Consider the following 22,198-nt stretch of genomic DNA (forward strand, 5'->3'; position numbering starts at 1 on the left):
TGTCGCACATTTATCACGCGTTACATGCCGAGAGAGTCACGTGGTCATCTATTTATAGCGGATAAAGCTGTGATATTGAAACTCTTACAGCGCCCGCCTCGGCTTGAAGGTCATTTTGACCACAAAATTATGTGAAATTACACTTGTCCGTGGGAAATAATTGTAAAATAGCAGAGGAGGCGCGCGATCAAGGTTAGTTCGATTCTGGGAAAGTTCGTGTCGCTTTTTGCGATTGTTTATTTCTCTGAAACTTGTGCAAGATGTTTAAAGGACCTGCTTAATGTTTCAACAAATGCAAGAGCACAGGGCAGACGAGTACTGAAATAAATGCACTTTACTAGAGTTCTTCTAAAATCTCTAAATACACGTTGATCCTTTTTCTTTGAAGTTGATGAGTGGAGATTTAAAAATGTTTTTATTGGTTACATTAATTCAGTTGAAAAGGAGTCTGCTTGCTGTTGTGGCATAATTCTGTGTTTAAATCAGTGACCTGTTTTTCATCACTGCTTTCATAGCACATTGCTGGTAAAGTGTTAATTTTGTCCTAAAAGGTTCTTTCTTCACAATTCACTCAGATTTTTAATTTTTGGTCAGCACCCAATAACATATTTGAAAACACAGTCGGCTATGCCATTCTGTGTGAACTTTTTTGGCACATAGTGTTGCGGTCACAATCCCAGTTCTCGCGATGCTGAATAATGCCAGCTGTTAATGTGCTTGTGTGTCCCACAGAGCGTTAATGTCACACCGCTCTTCCGGGGCCGAGTAGCCCAGTGTGTGCAGGTAGCCCACAGGGTTCTCCGTTTGAGGACAATGCGCCTTGGCGTCTGTTTGCAGGTGTAGAATTTAACAACCTTTCTCCTGCCTTTGCCTTCAGGTGACCTGGACTAGAGAAAGGGCTGCCTGGAGCCATGTCTCTCCTCCTCCGCTGCGTCTCCAGCTGCTCCGTGCCCTTGCTCCATCAAGGTGCACTGAAGACACCTGGAAGGAGGTGCTTCAGGACTTTTTCTCTCCTCTGGAACCAAGAGGCTCCCAAAGGTATGCGACTCCTATTCTGCTACCACACTTGTTGGCATTTGGAATGCATACAGTTAAGTATCCCCCCTGTGTGATTATTTGTGTTTCGCTACAAATTAGGGGGTTTATTTCCAAGTTTATTTATTTATTTATTTTTGTTGCTGTGAAGAGGTCATGACCATCTGTAAGTAAAGATGGAAATGATTAAAGAAGTTAAGGGAGGGGGTTTTCTGGTTTTGATTGTGGATAAGGCTAATGAGGAGCAGCCCCCCCCCCCCCCATGGAAATAAAAAGTACAAGTACTTTCTCTGTTTACCTGAGTTTCAAACTGTGGAGAGGTCAGATAAAGGTGACTTTCGTTCTGTGCTGTGGCTGTTTGCACTAGGTCACAGTACTTTGACATTGTCTCAGGCCGCGTGCGTGAGCTGCAGTGATTTGTGTCCGCCATTTAGTTATCATGTTTCGTGAAGTTTGTGAGTTAGCTATGCTTGCAAAGTCTGTGTAAAACGGTCACGCTGTGCAGGCCTACCGTGTGGGCTGGCACTCTGCCAAGCAGCTGCTAATAATGTCTTGCTGCTCTTGGAAGTCACCATGCCAATTATGGAGAGATATGTGAAACTGGACTCACCCTGTAACCTCACTGGACGAGGCCTGTACTTCTCAGTGTGTTGGTGTGTGAATCTGCTGTTGTGCTTTCCTGAAGGGCTGGGGGGGGGGGTCTTAACAGATGGAAGAGAACGAATTAAAAATAAATAAATAAATGAATGAATAAAAAAATGTTGTGCACTTGAGCTCAGTGCAGCTGGGCCTTTGTGCAGGACCTTTAACCCCATTATTAGACCCAGGGGGATTGGCCCCTGCTTGGTCTAATCAACTGTAAGTCGATGAAAGCTTCAGATATATAACTAATGTAATGCACCATGCTTCCACAGACTGTGTGGGGGTCAGTCACCGCTTCTTTACACAATGGAGAAATTCTACTGTAGGTTCTAGGTGATGGCAGGTTGTAGGCACCTGATTGCCTGGCGACATACTAGCTTATGGATGATGAGTTGCACACCCTAGCAACTGACCCACCCCCTCTCTCTGGGCTGCAGTCTGGATAACTGCATGACATCACTGGGGTCTCGGTTAGTTCGATTTATTCAGGGCTGTGGGGGCAATAGTACTTAAAGGCTTGTCTTGTTATTTGTTTGTGTGGATATATTCCCACAATTGCATTGTTCATTTGTATTTATTTCTGGGTTTTTTTTATTATCCACAAGGTCTTGTATTTATAATTCTTTGTAATTGCTTTGATTTCCAGTCTGAATATAAAGCACTTTGAGCGACGCTTTATGTATGAAAGGTGCTATATAATTTCAGCGTATTATCGAGAGCTCATGCATTCATTTGATGTGCCACCCAGGAGGTGCATTCTCTCTTCTGTAGTGCTGCTCTTTCAGTTACACCGCAAAAAGAGCTTAATCATTTCATTTTCTCAAGTCACAAATATTAGCTTGTTTTTATTTCATGTTTGCTGGATAAGTGAAATTTTCTTATTCCATTGGCAAATCTTGCCTCCATTGGTAATATTTGTGCCTTATTTAGCAAAAAAGTAAAATAAATAGTTTTAGAATATAATTTTTGGTATTTTCAGTGTGTGCATCACTTTACTGTATCAATTGTATTTAGCCCACCAATGAATGCCATGCTTGAGAGATTGATGACTGTTGCTCCTCTGGTGTCCCAGGTGTGCTCTATAAAGACGTGGTTGTCGGCGTTCCCAAGGAGATCTACCGGAATGAGCGGAGGGTGGCGGTATCACCGGCGGGAGTGCAGGCCCTGGTCCAGCAGGGCTTCAGCGTGCAGGTAGAGAGCGGGGCTGGAGATGAGGCCAAGTTCTCTGACGAGCAATACAAAGAGGTGGGCGCCAAGATCGCTGACGCAAAGGCCACTTTCGGCTCGGACCTCATTCTGAAGGCAAGTACCTGTACCAGGGCTAGGTGGGCTCCGTTTATGGATTTCAGACCAACTTCTGCTCTTTGTTATTACATGAGCTGTTATTTTTAGCCACATTCTGTGATGTAAACAGCAGCTAATGAATGTTCTTGTCTTGTACCTTTTTTTGTGGTCTAATTTAAAATTGGTCATGGAGCATATGGATAATTAGCTGATTGAGCAAGGGTAACTGGTGGCAGGATGATTGTGCATACACACCAGCCCTCCAGGGAGTAGAGTTGCCCGTCCCTGACCTATTCAGATTCTGACCTAGTTTATGAAGAATAAATAAAGCCCAACTTGTCATTTTGATGTGCTGCGCTGAAAGGGAACCGTTTCGTCTGTCGTATGCTTGCAGGTTCGCGCGCCAACATTTAATGAGGCCCTCGGACTGCATGAAGCTGAGCTGCTGAAGCCCAAGTCCACTCTTGTGAGCTTCATCTACCCAGCACAGAACCCAGAGCTGATGGAGCAGCTCGCCAAGCAGCAGTGCACGGTTTTAGCTATGGACCAGGTGCCCAGGGTCACCATTGCCCAGGGATACGATGCTCTGAGCTCCATGGCCAACATAGCAGGGTATGGCACTCATGAAAGATGAAGGTGCAAAAGAGGCCTGTAAGCTGTACTGCCCCATATGAAAGCCTGACTTGCTGCCTGCTTGCAAGGCCAGTTTATAGTCCAGCAACAGAGTATTTCTTGTGACTGACAATGTGCAATGGATTTAGTCACTGACATTTGGCTTATACTTTTTTTTTCTTAAGCCAATGACCCCAATCTATATAGGGTGACAATAGAAAGTTCATGAACATTCTGTGATTTCAGTCGAGCGACACTATCACTGGGCTATAAACTCACCTTTATTTGCATATGGCCCATCCTGTTGGCACTTGCTGTTGGTATTCCCGATCAGGGTTTCAATCAGTAGGGTACCCTCAATAGCAGCTCATCTGGTTGAGGCCTGTAGGTTGGGGGTTCTGCGATCTGCTTGTGCCAGCTGGGTTCGTTGTGCAATTCTCTGAGGTAATGTCTGTGCAGTGATGACTAACAGTGTGTGACTATGCATCCTCAAGGAATTATAGGACTTTGTTGTGGCAACCAGACACTGGTTGTTTTGGTTTTTTATTTTATTTGGGGGCGGTTTCAACTGCAACCATTATTTTCCAAAATGGAATGTTGTTATTCTTGTGTCAGTCTGAAATTTGTTTTTAAATATAATTTTCAGCAAACAGGAATATTTCAGTTGCATTATTGATTCAGGGAAGAATCCAGCTGGAGAAATGCATATTCAGTGACCTGATCCTGTCATTTTACACAGAGATGGAGATCCTGTAGAAGAAATATAATGGGCATAGATAATGTTTTCCTAATCCTGAGGAATTTTTGGTTTGACATTGAAAACGTGTCATCGTTTGTGGTGAGGAAACCACTGTGGAATAGTTGGTTTCATGTGGAAATTATTTTCTGACAAACTGAAATGATATGTTCTATGATTGGTCTGGACTTTCAGATACAAGGCTGTTGTGCTGGCAGCAAATCATTTTGGAAGGTTTTTCACTGGCCAGATCACTGCTGCTGGGAAGGTTCCTCCAGCCAAGGTAAAGAATCAGACTTGCTTATGATGTTTGGGTCCCTAGCTGGACTGTGAAAAGGGCAGCCTGTAGTGTAGTGGTTAAGATAAATGACTGGGACCCGCAAGGTCGCTTGTTCGATCCCCAGTGTAGCCACAATAAGATCCGCACAGCTGTTGGACCCTTGAGCAAGGCCTTTACCCTGCATTGCTCCAGGGCAGGATTGTCTCCTGCTTAGTCTAATCAACTGTATGTCGCTCTGGATAAGAGCGTCTGCCAAATGTTATTAATGTAATGTAAAAATCAAGATCAGGAACTTCTTGGATTGCAACTTGTGTCCGAGTCATGTACTGTAGGAGGCTGTCCCAAGTTGTAGTACCCAAAACTTCTGCAATGTCGGTCTGAGACCTTAAAACACATTGTGGATTTTTAAATTATTATTTTAACACTATTTTAATGTATGAACATTTATTGTAGATTTGAAATTAAGATAAGTCTACATCACAGCTATGAAATTGTCTTGATTTGATAACTGAAGCAAATGGTGGTTGACCCAATGGATGTATTGCCCTGTTTTCCACAGGTCTTGGTGATTGGAGGAGGAGTGGCAGGTCTTGCTGCCGCAGGGGCCGCAAAGTCGATGGGAGCCATAGTCCGGGGGTTTGATACCAGGTACTTAGAATCTTTTTTTTTTTTTTCTTTTTTTTTTCCTGCACTGTTCTGTGGGGTGATTCCTATGGTCCTGAAGGTGGACCTGATGATGTCGATGTGTTGTGTGCTGACAGGCCGGCAGCTCTGGAGCAATTCAAGTCTTTCGGGGTGGAACCTTTGGAGGTCGATATTAAGGAGTCCGGGGAAGGAGTGGGTGGTTATGCAAAGGAGATGTCCAAGGAGTTCATCGAGGCCGAGATGGCGCTGTTTGCCAGGCAATGCAAGGACGTGGACATTCTCATCAGCACAGCTCTCATTCCAGGTCAGCACCTGGCCATGCTTCTCTATGGCTCCTTCTCTGCCCAGTAGTCCTGAGTGCTAATGTCCACCATCCCCCTGACCAGGCAGGAGAGCGCCCATCCTCATAAAGACTGAGATGGTGGAGTCCATGAAGGATGGATCTGTGGTGGTGGACCTGGCTGCTGAAGCAGGGGGCAACATTGAGACCACCAAACCTGAAGAGCTGCATGTTTATAAGGTGAGTGTTCAGAGAATACAACCATCCAATCAGTTTGAGGCCTTGTCTATGTATCAAGGGCTGTAATTCCGACACTGTCCACGCAATATGGATGTAAAAACCCTCAAATTGAATCTGAAAGTCTGCACTTTAACTACACCTTGATTGTTTTTGCAACTGTTTGTGTTTTGGAGTAAAACGACAAACATTGTCACTGTCCAAATACTTATGGACTAAACTATACATTTGGATACACATTGAATCAGAACCAACTGTAGAAGTGTAGTTCCCTCAACTCCCCAGACTTTCCTTTTCCTGTGCATTGGTCTTCTGGGTGCTGTAAAACCTACTGAACTGCAGGCCGTCTAGACCTAGTTTTCTTTCAGACCAGGGTTACCTTATGTACCTTTTGATAAAGAAAAATCATGATGTAATTTGACGTAGTAGAATGCTGCTGTGTACTTTGGTCTTTGGTCTGGGACAGCCTGTAACTTGTGGCTACAAGGTACAAGACTGGGCCCTGGAAGGTTGGTGGTTCAAGCCCTGGTGTAGCTATAAGATCTGCACAGCTGTTGGGCCCTTGGGCAAGGCTCTTCAAACCAACTTGCTCCAGGGGGATTGTCCCCTGCTTGGTTTAATCAACTATAAGTCACTTTGGTGTCAGCGAAATAACAAACTATATTTATAATAATTTATAATAATAGTATAATAGTTTGGCATAGTAGAATGTTTCTGTGTATTTTCCTTTGGTTTGGTTTATTCATGTAATTCTCTTGACTAGAAGTTGTAGTTGACAATAATGGATATTTTTTTCTATCCATGTCACCTGGTGTTCCTCAGGGGGTGACACACATTGGGTACACCGATCTCCCCAGCCGGATGGCCACCCAAGCCAGCACTCTGTACTCCAACAACGTCCTGAAGCTGCTGAAAGCCATCAGCCCTGACAAGGACTACTTTTTCTTTGAGCCCAAAGAGGAGTTTGATTACGGAACAATGGAGCATGTCATCCGGGGAACCATGGTCATGCAGGTGGTCTTCTGTTCTTTGCCACCAGAGGGCAATACTATCACCGATATGCAAGAAGGAATTTGATTTGTTTTGTCCTTTGCTCTGTTTGTAATGTGAGGATTCCTCTCATAGCTGCCCTCTGTGCAACCTGCAGTAATTTTCATTTGGTTCTGATGAAGTAGAGCCATGCAATCAGTCCAAACCTCCAATCTGCCTGAGATTGTTCAAACAAGAGTGTTATTGCTGCACGCTCGCATGTCATACAAGTTCACGGAATGTGTGGATTTAATATTTTTATACCATGTTTCTTATTATACACATTTCTTTTTACAATTTGTTAGTTTGCATGCTTAAGACAAAATAAAGAACAGATTTCTTGCATGAGAACGTCAACTTATCCTATGTTAAACAAAAGTCCATGTCCCTTTTACCCCCCGTTTTCTAGTTTCTTAACACACACCAGGCCATTTCAATTTGCTGTTTACATTTGGCTTCTCGTACATATTGAGTGCTGTGTCTGTGTAATGATGTTTTAAAGATGGCGTGTGTAATGTTATATGGGGGTTTTACTTGTGGCGTGATAAAGTAAGAAAAATGCAAGAAGACCACAAGAGCAGGCATTTTTCCCTTATAGCCTGTTATTTGTGTTATACCCAGCCCATGTCCAGTGACTGTCTTCAATTGTGAAAATTATTAACTTTATCTTCATGTTTTAGGAAGGAAAGAACCTTTTCCCATCACCCCTCCCCAAGACCTCCCCACCTCCCCCTCCCGCCAAACACAAATCTGTTGCTGAAATTGAAGCAGCGAAACTGGCGGAAGTCTCCCCGTTCAGACAGACCATGAATTCTGCCAGCATTTACACAGCAGGTCAGTGAGATGAGGACCAGCACTATATACCAAAAAAGAGGTTGCTTTGTCATGTTTGTTTATTCTTAGGCAGTCATCACACAGTAGTGTTCGAGACTGTGTTGTCATCATGATCAGAAAAAGTTCACTTCCTGCAGTTTTTAAATATTATTTTAGCATTGTATACATGCTTTCAACTGGCCCAGTCAGTTGTGTGTGAGACATTATAGATTCTTCTAGTCTCTGAGGACCTTCTGCCTTCAGAATGCCTGGTATTGGGGCATTCCCATGTTCATTTAAATCAAGAACGTACTTATTGCATGCACAGTGATTTTTATTTTTAAAATGTATTATCTAACAACAAAGATCTTATGACAAAAACAAAAAATCTCTGTGCCAACTGAAAGCATACACTAAAACTAAATGTATAAAAAATGAACTGTTGCTTTTAAATGTATGCAGTGAATCACAATTGAATCTTCAGATACAGATTACATAGCCCAGTCCCTGTGGCTTGTGGTGAATTTATGAGAAACGGATCTGTTGCACCTAAGGAATGAGTCTGCAAAAAAAATTGAGGCTATTACTTGTGGTACACATCCAGTGATCAATGTCGTCAGCCATTTTCTCTTTCCTTCTCAGGCCTCTCTGGGGTTATCGGCCTTGGCATCGCCTCCCCTAACGCGGCCTTCACCCAGATGGTCACCACGTTTGGGCTGGCAGGGATTGTGGGATACCACACTGTGTGGGGAGTGACACCAGCCCTTCACTCCCCGCTCATGTCTGTCACCAACGCCATTTCAGGTTAGTGTTTCATTGTCTGAGTGTGGTACAAACATTGGCCGACCATTTGAAAAGGTAGTGCGTGGCGAACAAAACGGCTGCCGACAGGGATCGTGCCAAGAGAACAAAAGTTGACAATCATTTGGCTGTTATATAATGCACTTTAATCAATGTAATATTTGTTCTTACCTTCTTTAAGAAAATCCTAGGAAAGCAGCTAATTGGCACGATTTAAATGGAATGTTTATTTGAAATCATTCAACAGCATCCATTTGCTGCAAATGTAATTTGCCATGAACGTTCGCCATCTTGAATACATGTCGCTCATGCTTATGCTCTTGTTGCTAAGTTACTGCATGTATGGCTGCAAGTGAACGAGAGAATGAGAATTGCTTGAACTGTGTGTGTGTGTGTGTGTGTGTGTGTGTGTGTGTGTGTGTGTGTGTGTGTGTGTGTGTGTGTGTGTGTGTGTGTGTGTGTGTGTGTGTGCATACTTGTAATCCAGGTGTGTGATTCCCTTTCCCTCTCGATAGGTCTGACTGCAGTGGGAGGTTTGGTGCTGATGGGTGGGGGTCTCTCCCCGGACAGCCTCCCTCAAACCCTGGCCCTGCTGGCTGCTTTTGTGTCTTCCATTAACATTGCAGGTGGGGCCCATCCCTCTCCTCCACAGCAGTGCCAACGATACAATAACCCCGATTCTAATAATAATAATTATTATTATTAGTTTATTTTTATGTTTTTTGCCATTTTAACAAAAGAACAGAACACTTCTAATGTTGCTAGGTTCGAGTTATATAGAGAGATATCTCACACTGAAGACATACAATGAATCAACCGAATGTAAACCTAGCGCTCTGGTATTTGTGAAGCTGGGAGTGACTTATGAGAATTGAATGTCTCTCGGCCAATCGCAATGTGTATTAAGGAATGTGATTTTTCTACTTCAGCATGGTTTCTAGTCCGTTGTATTGCCTTTTGGCAGCTGTGATGTACCTGTGTGTGTTGGTGTTTCTCTGCAGGTGGCTTCCTAATCACACAAAGAATGCTCGACATGTTTAAGCGTCCAACAGACCCTCCAGAGCACAACTACCTGTATGCCCTACCCGGGGCTGTCTTTGTTGGAGGGTACGGGGCATCTCTAGCCAGTGGCTACAACATTGAACAGGTGAGAAGTGGTACCTGTTTCATAATGACAAATGACAGTTCTGTCTTATTTGCCTACAGCATGTGAACAAATATTGCCAATGGAAGAACATTGGCTGGATGATGATGATGATGTTTTCATCTTCAGATTCCCATCAGGTTTAGGTTATTGCTCTAAACTAACCTGACTTGGGATACCGTAAGTTGGTGATTTACATAAAACGATGACATTGTGAATGTTTAACCATCTACTCTTCAAAACAAAACATTTTGTTTCGAGTGAGAGATTGAAATGCTTGTGGGGCTAATGGCTTTTGATGGGCATGAATTGTGGAATTCATGTTTTTAATTAATTGTCTGCCAGCACAGGTGGTCACCTAGTCAAGTGTTTGTGTATGTGTATATATTGGGGATTTTGGGTGAATGTGTAGATGTACATAATGTAAAAGGTGGCTGATGTAATAATTCCTTGCAGTTATATGGCACTCGACAATGTATGGTGTATGGGACTGACATCAGCTCAGGATGCAACAGTGGTGTCCCTGAGCAAGACGCTTGACCCCCAATTTAGTGTGTGAGGGTGAATGAGTCATTGTAAAGCACTTTGTGTAGCCCTAATGGCGTGTAAATGCAGTCACTTCACCATTTGACCATTACAGATGATGTACCTGGGTTCTGGGATGTGCTGCGTGGGGGCGTTGGCAGGGCTCTCCGCTCAGCGCACCTCCAGGCTGGGCAACGCCCTGGGCATGATTGGCGTGGCAGGGGGCATCGCTGCAACCCTGGGCAGCCTGAAACCTTCTCCTGAGCTGCTGTCTCAGATGTCACTGGCTATGGCCACTGGTGGAACCTTGGGTGAGTCCAACAGCCAATTCCAAAATGTATATTCAATATAATACACACTACAATTCACCATGAGGTAAAAAGTAAAATTAATTTTTTATTATACTTATCATATTATCATGCTATCATATTAATCCACAAGCTCCTCCAGAAACATCCTTTAAAAAAATTATTGCAAGTATAAGGATGTCACTGATTACTGAAGGTTACTGAAGTTGACCTTATTGGAATGATGAAAATAATCTGTTAAATGTACAGCTTTAAAGAAAATGGCACACGGCCAGGCTAGACGGTGGCCCACCCACTAACCTGGAACCGCTTGCAAATTTGGTGCTAATAGTCCTTTGTATTGGGTATATCATTTTATTTCATTTTTTTAAAGCAATGTTATTCCCAAAGTCAGACAGTGGTATGTACTTTTTGATTAGATTTAATCTGGCCTTTGGTTATGCTAACATTTCTATGTACAGTAGGCACATTGGAGGTTTGCATGTAGTGCTCATATTCATTGGGGCAATTTTAAAAGAAAAGAACCAGGCAGGAAGAGACCCTGCAGTAAATAAAGATAGACTCTCCCCACCATACTCTAAAAGCTGTACTCTTCCGCTGTTAAACAAAACGCAAGGATTTGAAGCTTTGAAGTGAACTCCACAATGTTTATGCTGTTTGAATTCCTTAAACTACTTCAAATTGCTCATTTTAACATGAATCATCTAGTCTACAAGGTTGTGGTTTCACTATGATGAATGGGGGTTTAATTCTCTTTCAAATGTTGGCAGCTGGCAGACATCACCAATTGTTTAGAGGCCTTCAGATTGTTAATTCTGTGGTTGTACTTTCAGCATTTGTTACATTATTAGATTTGTCCAGGAATTTTTGGATGGGGGTTTAGCCTACCTTGTGTTATCATACAGATCAAGTGTGAATTGGCTTGATTGGTTGACCTCTATCGGTTCGCGTCCTGTTTGTGTTTCCAGGTCTGACCATCGCCAAGCGTATCGAGATCACAGACCTGCCCCAGCTGGTGGCTGCCTTCCACAGCCTGGTGGGTCTGGCGGCCATGTTGACCTGCGTGGCTGAGTTCATGATCGAGCACCCCCACCTGGACTCGCACCCTGCCGCTGGCGTGGTGAAGACTGTGGCCTACCTGGGCACCTACATCGGAGGTGTCACCTTCAGTGGCTCCCTGGTGGCCTACGGCAAGCTGCAAGGTACACCTCCACCCCCTTCTAAGGCCTTTTGGAAATGCTTTATTTTACTGGCTGCTAATTTGCTAGTATTACTGTGTAAATACCAGCTACTTTTATTAGGCAACTACTTTGAGGCAAGTACTGTGAAACAGACTGTAAAATGTGTTAAATACAAAGAAAATACATTTGTTTCATGGCACATACTGACTTGCCACTGAGATGGCACTGCTCCAGTGCTTATATTGGCACATTGCAGGTGTGTATCCAAACCCAAATACAATATTTGGAAATGCATAGATGATTCATTGTATGTACGTAGAAATCTTTGTTCCTGTGATACATTGTTCACCAATAATATTTGGAAAGCTAAGATTTGTGGAAAAAAGTGAGCATGAAATAGAAAATGAAACGATGCCATTTTGGGCAATGAACTGTACATTTTTAATGCACATCTCAGAACAGTCTGCAAGGTGATTACCGGTTAATTGCCTGCCCCCCCCCCCCCGTACTGGATGCACATAAGGAACTGACCGTGCCGTCACTGCACACCCCTATTGCATTGTAAATGCACTCTCGTTTCCACAGAAACCCAGAGAAGGAAGGGCATGTACTGTGAAATTACATGGCTGACCTGAGTGGGGCATTTCTGTAGAATTGGGAACACTCCAGTCCAAAAAGAACAAACTGGCCTCTTTCGAATGCCTCCGAGGTATTCTGTCAAATCATAATCAGAGTATCAGGTTCAAGCTGACACATTTCACCATGATAGTGCGGAAAACCCCAAATTATGTCCTCTAGGATTTCCTGACTGGGGGTGTGATCGTGGAAGGGTGAAACTGCACTGAGATGGCAGTGGTGATGAGCTGGCACGCCGGTAATGCACAGCAGGCCTTGTGGCAGATCTCCCTGCCAGAGTTGTCATCTGTTATCGGTTCACATCCCCCCCCCCCCCCCCCAGTCAATTTGAGTTGGTCCTCGTGGACGTGCACTTTCCTCGTTGGAAGCTTTCGCACTCTTTGTCCTCAAAACAGTGGATTTGGATATCCTGACCACTGTCTCCAGGCAGTTATTTCAGGGTTGTCTGGTGTTGGAGACAAAACAAAGATGAGTGACTTTCCCCTTGGACCAGGAAGGAATGCAGCATCCATAGCCTCTGTACTGTTGAATTGTGTTTGCCCTTGTTACCGTGGTAATGCGTTTACCTGTGCAGGTTTGAGTTCCATCGGCTCGTTTCCTTCCAGGCCTCCTGAACTCGGCCCCCCTGCTCCTGCCCGGCCGACACGCCATGAACGCCGGGCTTATGGCTGCCTCTGTGGGGTGCTTGGTGCCCTTCATGCTGAGTGACAGCTATGCCACCGGAATGGGCTGTCTGATGAGTGTCTCTGGGCTCTCCACAATCATGGTAAGAGTCTGCACAGGGTTGTGGGTCACTGAACTAGTCTTTCACACCCTCAAAAAATGGTGCTCTGAGCATTTCTTCCACAAGCTTGTTTACACTCAGTGATCACCTCATTAGGTAGACCTGTACACCAGCATGTTAATGCAAATGTTTAATCGGCCAATCATGTGGCAGCAACTAAATGTATAAAAGCATGCAGACTTGGTCAAGAGGTTCAGCTGCTCTGACAAAATGTCAGAATAGGGAAGAAATGTGATCTAAGTGACTTTGACTGTAGAATGATTGTTGGTGTCAGACAGACATTGAGTATCTCAAAATGCTGATCTTCATGCAAAACAGTCTAGAGTTTGCAGAGAATTGTGCAAAAAACTAAAAACAGCCAGTGAGCAGCAGTTCTGTGGTCAGAAACGCATTGATAATGAGAAGTCAGAAGAGCCAGACTGGTCGAAGCTGACCGGAAGGTTACACTAACGCAAATAACCACATTTTTAGAAGTGCATCTCTGAACCCACAACATGTCAAACCTCTAAGTCAGCGCTACTCAACTCCTCGTCCTGCGGCCAAAGTGTCTGCAGGTATTCACTCTGACAGCGCGCTACACAACCTGCTGGGTTCTGATAATAAGCTGATTGGTGAAATCAGGTGGCGTTGCACACCATTAAAGCAAATGCCTGCAGACCCTGCGACCCGCAGGACGTGGAGTTAAGTAGCACTGCTCTTAGTGGATAGGCTACAGCAGCTTATCTAAAAGTGCTCTCTGAATGTTTATACTGGCAATAGTGCCATTGTGACTGTGCTTATGTACCTTAAATGGTAGACTTGGTGTTCTATTCGATTCAATTCAGTTTTATTTGTATAGCACTTTTTACAGAAGACTGTCACAAAGTCACTTTACAGAGTAGCAGTTTACAGAGTCCAGACCAGATCCTCCTCGAAAATAGCAAGCATGTGAGGTACATGACTCCCTAGTAGGGGGAGAAGCCCTCAAACGGTGGTGAGGAAAGTTCCCAGTTGCAAGAAATCTCAGGAGGTGTTCAGCTATAGAGGGGGAGCCCATCCTCCACTGGCCAGCAAGGTATAATGGTAGATGTAGAAATGTGTTCAGAAATCCATTATAATAAATCAAATTGGTTGGACAGGTTACTGTTCTAGTATAGTAGTTATAGTACAGTTGTAGTATATTAACTGGTGAAAGTAGGAAGTATAAATGGGAAAATAGGGCAGTGAATTAAGCGAATGAGGGAGTGAACGAATGCTGCAGTTTTGGGCAGGATCTGCTGACATTTTACATTTTTACATTTTAGTCATTTGGCAGACGCTTTTAATCCAAAGCGACTTACAAGTGCATAGGTTCTACCACAAGTCAAAGCATCACATCCAGAACTAGAAAAATACACCTGGACTGCTGTTCTAAACATATAGTCGTCATCATAAGTGCAATTTTTTTTATTTTATTTTATTTTTATTTTTTTTGGGGGGGGGGGGGGGGGGGGTTAGACAGGGATAGGGGTATCAGAAGGGGGGGGCGGGGTAAATCAGGAGGGGGGACTAAGGTAGAGTTTGAAGAGGTGTGTTTTGAGTCTGCGTCGAAATAGGGGGAGGGATTCTGCTGTCCTGACAGTGGTAGGCAAGTCATTCCACCACTGAGGAACCAGAACGGAAAACAGGCGTGAACGTGCAGCTCGACCGCCAGGTGCCCGTAGAGAGGGAATCGTCAGGCGACCAGAGCTGGCAGACCGGAGTGGTCTAGCTGGGGAGTAGGGAGTGATCAGGGATTGTATGTAATGTGGGGCAGTCCCCTTAGCAGCCTGAAATGCCAACACTAGGGCCTTGATGCGTGCGGCAATAGGAAGCCAGTGGAGGCCAATGAGAAGCGGGGTGACATGAGCCGACCTGGGCTGACTGGTGATCAAGCGGGCTGCAGCATTCTGGACCAGCTGGAGGGGCTTGATGGCGCACGCTGGGAGACCGGCTGCTGAGTGTGCTGTCCGCATGATGGGTTCTGAGTTTGTGTGTGGTCTGCAGGGTGTGACTCTGACTGCGGCCATAGGGGGTGCTGATATGCCTGTGGTCATCACCGTACTCAACAGCTACTCTGGCTGGGCCCTGTGTGCTGAGGGCTTCCTGCTGGAAAACAACCTCATGACCATCGTCGGTGCTCTGATTGGCTCATCTGGTGCAATTCTGTCTTACATCATGTGTGTGGTGAGTGGACCCCTTATAAGACACTTTATTGAAAATAAATCTTCCATCATAGTTACTTAGGAGCAGTGGGCAGCCAAGATGCAGCACCCGGGCAGCAATGTTATGTTCATCTTTGCTTCAGCAGGGCTTGAACAACCAACTGTTCAGCTCCCAGCCTTGTACCTTAGCCAGTACACTACAGGCTGGTTTTTCCACACATAGTGATCACTGTGTGGAATAGCTTGCTAGGACATAGTGGTGGAGGCTGAAATACTGGGGGTTTTCAAGACCAGGCCTGATACTGTGGTAGATACAATCTCGCTTTCTGGTAAACTAAGCATTAGGTGCAGTAGGAAAAGGGAAGCATTGCTGGGCTGAATGGCCCTCGTCATGTAATCTGATTTTGGTGTTGTCTAGTATAAATTGACCGGAAGAGCTGGGTTTTCTATTTTCTTTCCCGCCAGGCCATGAATCGCTCCCTGCCCAATGTGATTCTGGGTGGGTACGGCACAACGTCCACGGGAGGAGGGAAGCCCATGGAGATTGTGGGGACCCACACAGAGGTCAACGTGGAGCAGTCCATCGAGATGATTAAAGAGGCGAACAGCATCATCATCACACCAGGTAGGAGAGCCAGAGATGCAAGGTTTCATGCCCAGTAACATTATGTCAAGTCAATTTACAGGCTCAGGAGGTAAGCGCTGGTGGAGAGGTGCTGGTTATAAAGTGCTTTGGATAAAAGCATGCAGTCAGTTTACCATTTACCTTATTTGTATTAACCCACAGTTATCAAGAGCAACTTGACAGTTGAGGATGTTCGTGTCACAACAGTGCAATATTACCAAGAAGAAGGTCAAGTTATAATCAAACATTGTAAATTTAGTCAAATTATGATTAGTGTTATAACGAAGTGTCTTTTGTCATCTCAATACTTTGAATCCCAAAATCAAATTGTTACAGCAAATTTTTTTTTTTTTTATCTTTGTAGCTGTGCTTTACAAACCGGATTAGTCATGGTCAACTTGTTGGCCACTAGATGGTGGCGTTTTTTTATTTAAGAAAATCAATGCAAAGTTCAGGGACAAGATGCACTAAACTTATTGCCAGTGTACTATTTCTGACCAGACTGCGCAAGGCAAGATTACTAAATCGAGTGTTTGTAGAATCTTGTGTACACGCAAAGCCATGGTAATTGGAAGTGTCTCTTGTTCTGTTATCTCAGTCAGTCAGTGCTGACGGCAGAGAGAAGTGGGAAGGCAGGAGGCCCACAGGCCTGAAGACACCGAACACAACACATGGCTTACGTTTGTTTTTCTTTTCCTTGTTTGTAGAGGCGCTGAGAAACAGCAGGGGTGGCTTGAGTGTTGAATCAATTACTGGAATGGGGTTGTGAGGGGGGAGGGGGAACCCACAAAGGCCAACCACAGTCTGTGTTCGCATGGCAAGCACTTCAGCCAACCGCACGAAGCCAATTATGAACACTAATAGTGAAACCAAAGGGAATGGGACACGGAAGCCCGCGGGTCAGGAGTGGGAAGGTTTTGCGGTCCCCGTGGGATCTCCTTCAGTGTTTTAAGGCATCAGCCCCACAGCGGGGACCGGTGACCCGAGTGGATGGGAACTCGCACGCACACTTGCACAACAGCAGAATTCCTCCACGTCAATACCTGGGGAAATGGAACCTGTAGACCATTGTTTTTAGAGCTTCCTTTTATGTTTGTATTCATCTGGTGTCAGAAGCATTTTGGGCTCATTCTGTGAATCTGGTGTTCACTTCTACAGCTGTATTCCCATATTATGATATTATTCATAATCTATAGCAATATAGCATGACCGGAATTCATTGTTACAGAAAGTTCATGTTTAAAAATATGTACATTTACTTCAACTTATTTTCAGGGTTTGTTGAGTGAATTCATTAGGGATTCATTTGTGTCTACTGTTGGTGCTCCATAAGTGTCACAAAGCCTAAGTCGTTGTTTTAAATGGTAAATGGTTGGCATTTATATAGCACCTTTATCCAAAGCGCTGTACAATTGATGCTTCTCATTCACCCATTCATACACACACTCACACACCAACGGCGATTGGCTGCCATGCAAGGCACCGACCAGCTCGTGTTGTGTGTTCCTCCAGGTTGGGGCCTTTGTGCAGCCAAGGCTCAGTACCCCATTGCTGACATGGTCAAGATGCTACGAGAACAGGGCAAGTCTGTCAGGTAGGGGTGCTACTGGACAATCTGGGTATGGTCATGCTTCTCATTGGTCAGAACATGGTCAGAAACAGACCTAGGTTCAAATGGTATGAGTTTTGGATTCAAATACTTTTCTGCATGTTTCTAAACTTGCCTGATGTATTGGAACAAATGACATGATCCCAAAGGTGCAAATGGGTGGGGTTTATTTAGTTTTTGTTCCAATTCACCAGGCAAGTTTAGTCGCATGCAGAAAAGTATTTGAATCCAAAACCAACGTATTTTTTTCCTTTTCCTTTTTTGATCCAAGGTTCGGGATCCACCCGGTGGCTGGTCGCATGCCAGGCCAGCTGAACGTGCTGCTGGCGGAGGCTGGAGTGCCCTATGACATGGTGCTGGAAATGGACGAGATCAACGAGGATTTCCCAGGTTAAATGCAATGCATGTTTTTGTTTCATCTCTAATAAAGGTCAAAGGATAAAAAGCAGGGGGAGATCTACAGTCCTGTAAGGTTTCACTCCAACCATAACAAAGCTCACCACATTCAACAGCTAGAGATCTCATTGAGCTGCTAGTTGGTAGAATCAGGTATGCCACATTTGAGGTGAAATAAAAACTACAGTACTACAGATTTACAGTACGGTAGATCTCGAGGAAGAGGACAGCCCTGCAAAAGGTTAATTTAACTTCTAATTTTTTTGGCAGTGATTGTTATGAAAACCAATGTGCATTTTCTCAGTCCCGGGGGTTAAATTCAAAGTTGACCCCGCATTTGTCTTTACACAGAAACTGACTTGGCGTTGGTCATTGGTGCAAATGACACCGTCAACTCCGCAGCACAAGAGGACCCCAATTCCATTATTGCTGGCATGCCAGTTCTGGAAGTCTGGAAATCTAAACAGGTATGGTAGTCCCATTTCCTTTGGCTCAAATCTAAAATCCATTATGACTTGGAGCAAAATACAGAACACAGGAATTCTGCAGATTTCAGGACATAATTAAATGGTAGCCATAATTCGAGTTTGTGTCATAGTAATTGTCTTTGTTCCATGGTACAAATATCTCAAATTCAAACCGGTATAATTTAATGCTACATGAGGCTTCTCTGCTCAGCCTTGTGCTGCCCTTTTCTTTTAGAAATTTGCAAAGGCCATATTGTTGTTTAATATCCTGCTAGTTTTATTTAATTGTTTTTAACATTTTTAATGTTTTTCTATTTTAACAAACAAAATGGCTCTTTTCCTCTTCACAGGTTATAGTGATGAAGCGTACGCTAGGCGTGGGTTATGCTGCTGTGGACAACCCCATTTTTTACAAGCCAAACACAGCCATGCTACTAGGGGATGCCAAGAAAACATGTGACGCCTTGCAGGGTAAAATCAGAGACAACTACTACTAGTCTCCATCTTTGTTTTTGTTTTTGTTTTCTGATCAAATTTTTATGAACCATGTTCCATTATGCAGTTCATTCATGTACTAATTCAACAAGTTCCTTTAGGACAATTCCTTACTTTTTTCCCCCCTTGTAGACTGACAAAGCTTAAAATGAAATGAAGAGATTAAAATGTGAGGTTGTGGCAATTTCTGCTGATTTAATCCATCTGAAACTTAATTTATTCAAGTGCATGCACTGATCTGATTTGTAAATAATAAAGTCTATTTACATGAGAATGGTGTTGAATTATTTCTTCCATGATCTTTTTAATCAGATGGCACTTAAAAGCTCAGTTTAGGATTCTTTCTGTCCCAAGCCCAATGAAGTGGTTCCACCCAAATCCCCAGAGGTTTTGGCTTTAGTTGAGAAACAAGAAGAGGTTTAATGGGGACTCGAAACCATAGTATAGCAGTCATTTTGATTGGTTGAAAGGGTATAAGGATGAGCGTGCCATATGGCACTCTTGGGGATTTTACAGTAGTTGTACTTGGGACTGAAAGGGTTGAAGCAATTTGATACTATAGAAATATCCTGAGAATAATATTTTGCATTCTGTTTTTTTTATTTCTTTTTTTAAGTACTGTACACTTGAAGTGATGATTAATGAATCTACAACTTTAATTAAAAGAGAATGCCCCATAAACTCAACAGAACAGAACCCCCAGCATAGGGGTTTAGCAAAAGACGCCATGCCATCATCCAAATAGGTTACATACTGTTCATATAACATTTCATCCAAATAAAGGTGGGGGAACCATTCGTCTTCATAATCCATCTGAATAGATCACAACCAAGAATAAACATTTTTACAGTGCTCAACTGTCCTATTGCTTTCTGTGAGCCATTTCCTGGTGTCCAGAAGCCATTAATGAGTAGTCTGGTGGTTGACAGATGAAGATGTCTTGATTTATAGTTTGCCAGCACTGTGCTTGGCTTTGTTAATCAGCTGATGGAGGTAGGAGTAGAAGAAAAGCAGGTTGTCGTATTCGCCCTGATACTGCTGTGACAAGCACTGCACATGATAGTCCTTCAGGAAGTAATAAATGGCCTCGATTGTTGCCAGGTAAGTGTCTGGGGATCCCTTCTGATGGCGCCAGAAACACGTCTTCCTCGTCTTCAGTTCAACCTGAAGCAAGGCTGGGGGAATGATATACATTTCAGGCACAAAGCATTTCTTCTGCCAGAAAGATCGCTGAAGACAATTTTACTTTGTGTTAAAAGACTGCTAAATGGCAGTATGGTGCAGTACCAGTGTACTGCAAATCAGAAGCTGCATCAGGCATTTGAATAACACAGCGGTCTCCAACCCTAGTCTTGGAGGGCAAAAACGTCTACTGGTTTTCGTTGTTACTCTGCACTTTAATCAATTACAGCAGTTGACTACGCAGTTAACTCTCCTTGCCTGGGTCTCAACAGGGTGGTGATTTTAGGTGAAAACAAAAACCAGCAGCCCATGCAGCTCTCCAAGACCATGGTCAGATCACTGGTATAACCGAAGTCATTACCTTGTAGCCGTTCATCTGTGATTATTTTATTGGTCTGATTCCAGGTGCTGTCAATAAAGATGACTCTCTGCAGCGGAGTACTCTGTTCACTCTCTGCACTTTGTGTCTCCTTTGAGTCCTTGTCTACCTTTTGTCTCTTTGGGCAGGGCTCCTTTAGTGGACAAACAGTCCTCTTCAGTAGCTGCTCTGACATTTCTTCAATGGTTATTGAACCTGGACCCGGAAACACTAAAACAACCTAAAAACAGACAGGAAGAATGAGGAAATCTAAAATGACAAATTTGTACAATCTTTTACTGAAAGATCACTAGTAGGTGTATTTGCTAAAGGCAAATTAATATTGTTGAAAAAATAAAAAAAATACAAAAAAAATAAAATAACTTACATTGTGTTTTTCACTTTCATACTCTGGGATACAAGGGTAGGTGTATATGGTGACGTCATCGGGCGCTATGAGTTTCGCGTGTACTGCGGTGCTTTTCCCATCCGTCTCATTGGGATGCTTGATGATGTCTATCTTAACAGGAAGCTGGGAATGTGTTCATTTTTAAGCAGTGTATACATGTCATGCAGTAAATAGGCTATGTATTTGTACAGGTTTTTAAACATTACACATTTGGTAAACAATGTACACGTAAATTACATTTAGACCAAAATAATTACTTGACAAAAGTAGGGCTTGAGGAAAATGGTCACTGTAGCGATGCCTTTACTTTGAGGAAACAAAGCATGCATGGATTTTATTCATCTGACTCTGGAAGCGAATACCTTTAAAAAACATTGTATACGCACGAAAGATGCATCAAATATGTTAACACTAACCTTGATTGTGGGGATTTCCTGCTGGGCCACACCTACTAAAGAGAAACACGTGTAACAATAAAACATCCTTGAACCACTACATTTGGGACATTTCAATCTTCCCGTCAATTGCGCTCTTTCCAGCACATCGTGGGATGCCAATTTCAAGCCATGGAGAGGTCGTTTCTCCTGTTCATTTTTTAAAGATGATATTTTGAGGCTTTCGGGGGAGCCTAATTGCTCTTTCACGAGGGCTCCGCTATCCTCCTTTGGTCTGGACAAATTTCCATCGGCTGTCGTCATGATATCGGACTTGGAAGCCATCCTTTTACTAAGCTTATCAGCTAACTGTTACAGCAAACTGCCTATGTACAGTATTAGCCGTCCGCATTAGCTGTCAAACAACTCCAACCACGTGCAGTGTGGCTTGAGTTTGTGAAAGGTCTCACAAGAAATCTAGTTAACGTGTACATTAATTTTAGCGACGCCACGCAAAAAAACTAAGACTGGTATTCTAACTATAACGTATTTGTTGAAACTATCTATAACTATCACGTCAATCATTATATCCGGCTAGCTGGTTAGCCCATACCACTGTATACAGTGGTCGGTCAACCCCCCATATGATCTCGGATATGACCTGAACAAGTTCCCATGTTAACCGGAAGAACAAAGTTGTTCTCCGTTGCCACAACAACGTGCCTTGTTACCATAGAGACTGTATAAAAATCTTTCTACAAGCACAAACCAAACACGGTGAGGGATTGTGCAGAGTTACAGTTGTGTGCCATGCTATGATGGGCAGTTGGCTAACAAGATAACGTTTGTATTAACGTATGACTATATTGTCACTAACTAGTTAGCATGCTAACGTTAACTAGCTACAGCAGAGGTGCCCAATCTTATCCTAAAAGGGCCGGCGTGGGTGCAGGTTTTTGTTTTAACCCAGCAGTAACACACCTGATTATACTAATGAACTAATCGTGGTCTTTAATCAAGACCTTGATGAGTAGAATCAGCTGTCTTAGTACTGTGCTAAAACAACAACCTGCACACACACCAGCCCTTTCTGGATAAGATTGGACACCCCTGAGCTACAGGCACATCTTGCATTCCAATCGAATACGT

General features: G+C 43.6%; 2 protein-coding genes across 3 annotated transcripts; one reads left to right on the forward strand and one right to left on the reverse strand.

The window, feature by feature from the left end:
• Nucleotides 1-37: 37 nt before the first annotated feature.
• On the forward strand, nucleotides 38-19,000 carry LOC133130389 (NAD(P) transhydrogenase, mitochondrial-like). Of its 2 annotated transcripts, none has more exons than XM_061244953.1 (22): nucleotides 38-192; nucleotides 878-1,038; nucleotides 2,750-2,979; nucleotides 3,356-3,573; nucleotides 4,505-4,592; nucleotides 5,149-5,237; nucleotides 5,351-5,538; nucleotides 5,621-5,754; nucleotides 6,574-6,765; nucleotides 7,461-7,614; nucleotides 8,236-8,397; nucleotides 8,910-9,020; nucleotides 9,396-9,541; nucleotides 10,179-10,374; nucleotides 11,340-11,573; nucleotides 12,794-12,954; nucleotides 14,977-15,156; nucleotides 15,600-15,759; nucleotides 17,272-17,353; nucleotides 17,640-17,758; nucleotides 18,116-18,231; nucleotides 18,582-19,000. In XM_061244953.1, the coding sequence occupies exons 2-22, from the start codon at nucleotides 912-914 to the stop codon at nucleotides 18,726-18,728; spliced, it is 3,234 nt and encodes a 1,077-aa protein (XP_061100937.1). In that variant the 5' UTR covers nucleotides 38-192; nucleotides 878-911; the 3' UTR covers nucleotides 18,729-19,000. The 2 variants fall into 2 exon arrangements, with proteins under 2 accessions (XP_061100937.1, XP_061100939.1); XM_061244955.1 differs by lacking the exon at nucleotides 38-192 and adding an exon at nucleotides 680-783.
• Nucleotides 19,001-19,358: 358 nt separating this feature from the next.
• On the reverse strand, nucleotides 19,359-21,966 carry dtwd1 (DTW domain containing 1). Its single transcript, XM_061244956.1, has 4 exons — nucleotides 21,092-21,966; nucleotides 20,655-20,798; nucleotides 20,270-20,507; nucleotides 19,359-19,901 (listed from the first exon to the last, which is right to left on the reverse strand). The coding sequence occupies exons 1-4, from the start codon at nucleotides 21,392-21,394 to the stop codon at nucleotides 19,672-19,674; spliced, it is 915 nt and encodes a 304-aa protein (XP_061100940.1). The 5' UTR covers nucleotides 21,395-21,966; the 3' UTR covers nucleotides 19,359-19,671.
• Nucleotides 21,967-22,198: the final 232 nt, after the last annotated feature.

The sequence above is a fragment of the Conger conger genome, chromosome 6 (genome assembly GCF_963514075.1).
Source record: "Conger conger chromosome 6, fConCon1.1, whole genome shotgun sequence".
NCBI lineage: Eukaryota > Metazoa > Chordata > Actinopteri > Anguilliformes > Congridae > Conger > Conger conger.